Source organism: Camelina sativa, chromosome 7 (genome assembly GCF_000633955.1).
Source record: "Camelina sativa cultivar DH55 chromosome 7, Cs, whole genome shotgun sequence".
Lineage (NCBI taxonomy): Eukaryota > Viridiplantae > Streptophyta > Magnoliopsida > Brassicales > Brassicaceae > Camelina > Camelina sativa.
The window spans coordinates 6,142,265-6,145,675 of record NC_025691.1 but is presented as its reverse complement, the minus strand read 5'-3'; the positions used below and the strand labels follow the sequence as shown (position 1 = coordinate 6,145,675).

The window sequence follows — 3,411 nt, the reverse complement described above, 5'->3', positions numbered from 1 at the left end:
AGACACCCCCATCAGAGCCATATTTTTCAAGAACTCACACCCAAGTGCACCAGACCCGACTGTAAAAACTTTAGCATCTTCGAGTTTCTTCTGGAATTTGGCCCCAAATACAGATATTTGGGCATCGTACCGGCTGTTCCTTGGTGCAAAGTCACTTGAATCCAGAGGTTCAGTGGGGAGTGACTCCACTGAATCAAAGTAGAAGAACTGATAGAAAAATGGAGAAGCTCAACATTAGTTTATAATACGAAACTATACAAAATATGCATTTGCAAAAAAAAGAGTAAGCAGCTGTATCTTCTAGCAAAATAAACATTAGAAAAAGGGAATGATATGTAATAGTTTAACAGTTAGTGTTTCTTTTTCCATTAGGATATCTATTTCTTGCTTTAGGAAACTATTGGAGATACAATTTCTTTATGACTTTATCTAAACAGCTTTCTTTGTATATATATATATATATATACCTACATATGAAGACAGCTTTGGTCTTATTCTTGGGTGTTTTCAACCACTGTTCTTGTTACTTTGATTCGGTTTTAATAAAGAGAGCTTTGGGTTTTAGTTTTTGTGTTTAAAATTTTTAACTCGAACAGGGAACTTGGCATGCAAAGACTATATATGTGTTCCCACAAGTGTTACGGAAAAGAGATATAACCTGGAAGAGAGGATGAAATTTTCCAGAGCAAGCTTTAACAACCTCCTGTCCAACAATACCACCAAACATTGCAGCCATGGGGTTCAGGACAGCCTTGGCTCCAAAGGAGAAGTGTCGTAGAAGCTTCTGGTCAACATTATCCACCTTTAAATCACCCTGCCCGGTATTGATGGCTGTGGCAATCGATATAAGCTTCTGAGCGTCTTCTTCTGAGCCAGCAACAGGAAATCTGCCAGCTTCAGATTTAAAATGATCAAGTGCCTGGAATGCTAAGTGAAGGAGTGGAGGCCGATCAAACTTAGAGAAATCACTAAATAGAAAATCCCCAGGATCTTTAAGAGCTTCCCTCAATGGCTTGAAATTCAGCAACTTTGGTTGTTTCACTTGAGTGACAATACCACCCTTAACATATGTTCCATAGTTTGTAGTGTCCTCATCAAGGGTGAATGAATATGGCCGTGCACTTTTTATCTTCCTTGGTTTCCCATCATTCAATTCCGTCATACCCTCAACTTCTGAGAAAACAACTAGGTCACCATCTTGAAATTCAAGCCTCTCATCGTCGACACAGGAAATAAATGCCTGGTTCTCATTAGAGATAGACGCAATGATGCCTGTATGGGGTTCCTCACCATCAACATCGAGAACCGCAAATTCAGGCCCAAAATCACAAAAGACAGAGCCAAAAAGACCCCTGACATCAGCCTTAACAAAAGAGATGGGAGGCTGATGGCTGTGACAATAGTTATCAAATTCGATTGCTCTTTCCATGCTTATGTCAGAGAAAACAACAACCTGTTTCGCACAAAAGTAGATGTATCAGCAGGATTCCACCCATGAGAAAAGTGTAGACCAATTTTCCTAATCAATCAATACTAATAAACAATAGAACCAGCCTAAACCTACTGAGACACAATCATCTCTTATATGCAACGAAAACCCACTCCTATGCGATCCATTCGGTCACAGATTTATCCTATACAGAAAGATACAGTATACAAAAGACTCAGACCAGATATACAAGACAAATGAGTTGTCTACCAACCTGGAAATCAGAAAGATCCTCTTTGGATAAGCTTTTGGTCAAGCTAGTGACAACCACAGCATTGTTAAGATCCTGTAACTTCTGAACAGAAGCATCCGCTCTATTCTTGCCAACATCATCCTCCGAGAAAACAAAGTTGCTAGATAAGTCCCATAGCTCTACAACTCTTTCATCATGCAGGGTCACAGACTTAACACCAGCAAGAATAAGATTCTTGGCTGAAAAAAACCAAATAAAAAGGCTTATGAGAAAGTGAAATAAACCTTAAGAAGATAGATACGAAAGTGTCAGGAACACAAGCAACAGTTACAAATTTACCATGCAAACTTCAATACCGGAGGCTTATGAAACACCAATAAGGAAGACATCAAACAAACTTAACAACTAGAGAGTAAATTCGAATACGTTTTGATGATGACACAATTCTTCACAGATTCTAATTAGGACGCATACGGAAACAACATTTCTACAAGATTTAAAGCAAAGGGACAAGAGAGACACATACCAATCTCGGCGCCAAGGCCGTGCATCCCAGAGATGAGAACATTCGAAGCAAAGAGACGCCTCATAGTCTCACGACCATAGACAGCGAGCTGCCGACTGTGAAGATCCTCATCGATCTCCTGACGATTCGAGTTACCAAAAGCCATGTCGAGTTGCTGAACAACGCTATCGCCGAGAAATCCGCTGCTACTACTACTACCAGAAGCTACAACCAAAGACTTATCAGACGCGGAAGAAGAATCAGTGATATCGATACGTCGTTTCTTGGATGCTAAATCGGAACCGATGCTGTTATCGCTCTTCTCGTTAGCTTCACTAGCTCGCTTGTGAAGCATAAAGTGATGAAAAAACCTGGAGAAAACATGAGAAATTCCCATGGAAACAAAAAAATATATCAAAAACTAGGTAAGATACTGATATTCAGCTTCTCAAGAAGACGAGATAGGAAAAACTCCGATCAGAATTGAAATACCTAACCCTAAATCTGGAAACGATACTTCGGAAACCATGACAAGGAAGAAGATGATGGAAACGTACCTTTGAGGAAAGCAGACGAGAGAAGAATCGAATCGAATCGGAAACGAGGAAAAGTTTTGAGATCTGAAAAAAAACTGAAATTGAAATTGCAAAAAAAACTCTCTTGAGATTTATTAGGAGACGAATGAAAGGGGTCGGTTTGGTTTGGGGAATATAGACGGACGACGTCGTTTAATGGTTCAAGTTTTTGATTTGTCGCTCATCTCCGCGTGATTGTGACGGCAACTCTCTGACCGGGGGACACGCGTGCGTCACAATTTGTAGACCAGATCCCGGTTTAGTCAATTCCTTATGGATCCTTGTGTATTAGATGGAATATGAATTAAAAAAAAAAAAAAAAAAAAGATGGAATAGCAATATTGCTTTTTTAAAAAAATAAAAGGAAAAGTTACACAAATTGAATAATATGTTATAAATTTTTTTTTTGAATAAATGGACTTTTTAAAAAAAATGAAAATCTTAAAATTTTTAATTACAAATAAAGAATTGGAGCAATTTCTAGCTATAATGTCAAATATTTTTTTAAGAATTGTGCTTCATTAGATGAAGAATCCTTATATGTACATTATATAAAATATCTAGTTAGTGCAAAAAAAAAAATATTATGCCAAAAATCAATTTACCTAAGATCTGATTAGTGCCAAAAATAATATAAAATATCAAAGAG

At 37.9% G+C, this 3,411-nt stretch overlaps 1 protein-coding gene across 1 annotated transcript; it reads right to left on the bottom strand.

The window, feature by feature from the left end:
* LOC104700485 (ubiquitin-activating enzyme E1 1) lies at nucleotides 1-2,889 on the bottom strand (the record flags this gene model as incomplete). The annotated part of the gene is given in 5 exon segments (XM_010416009.1): nucleotides 1-207; nucleotides 659-1,453; nucleotides 1,704-1,921; nucleotides 2,209-2,558; nucleotides 2,745-2,889. Coding segments are annotated over 4 exon segments (1,554 nt in total), but the record flags the coding sequence as incomplete, so codon positions are not given.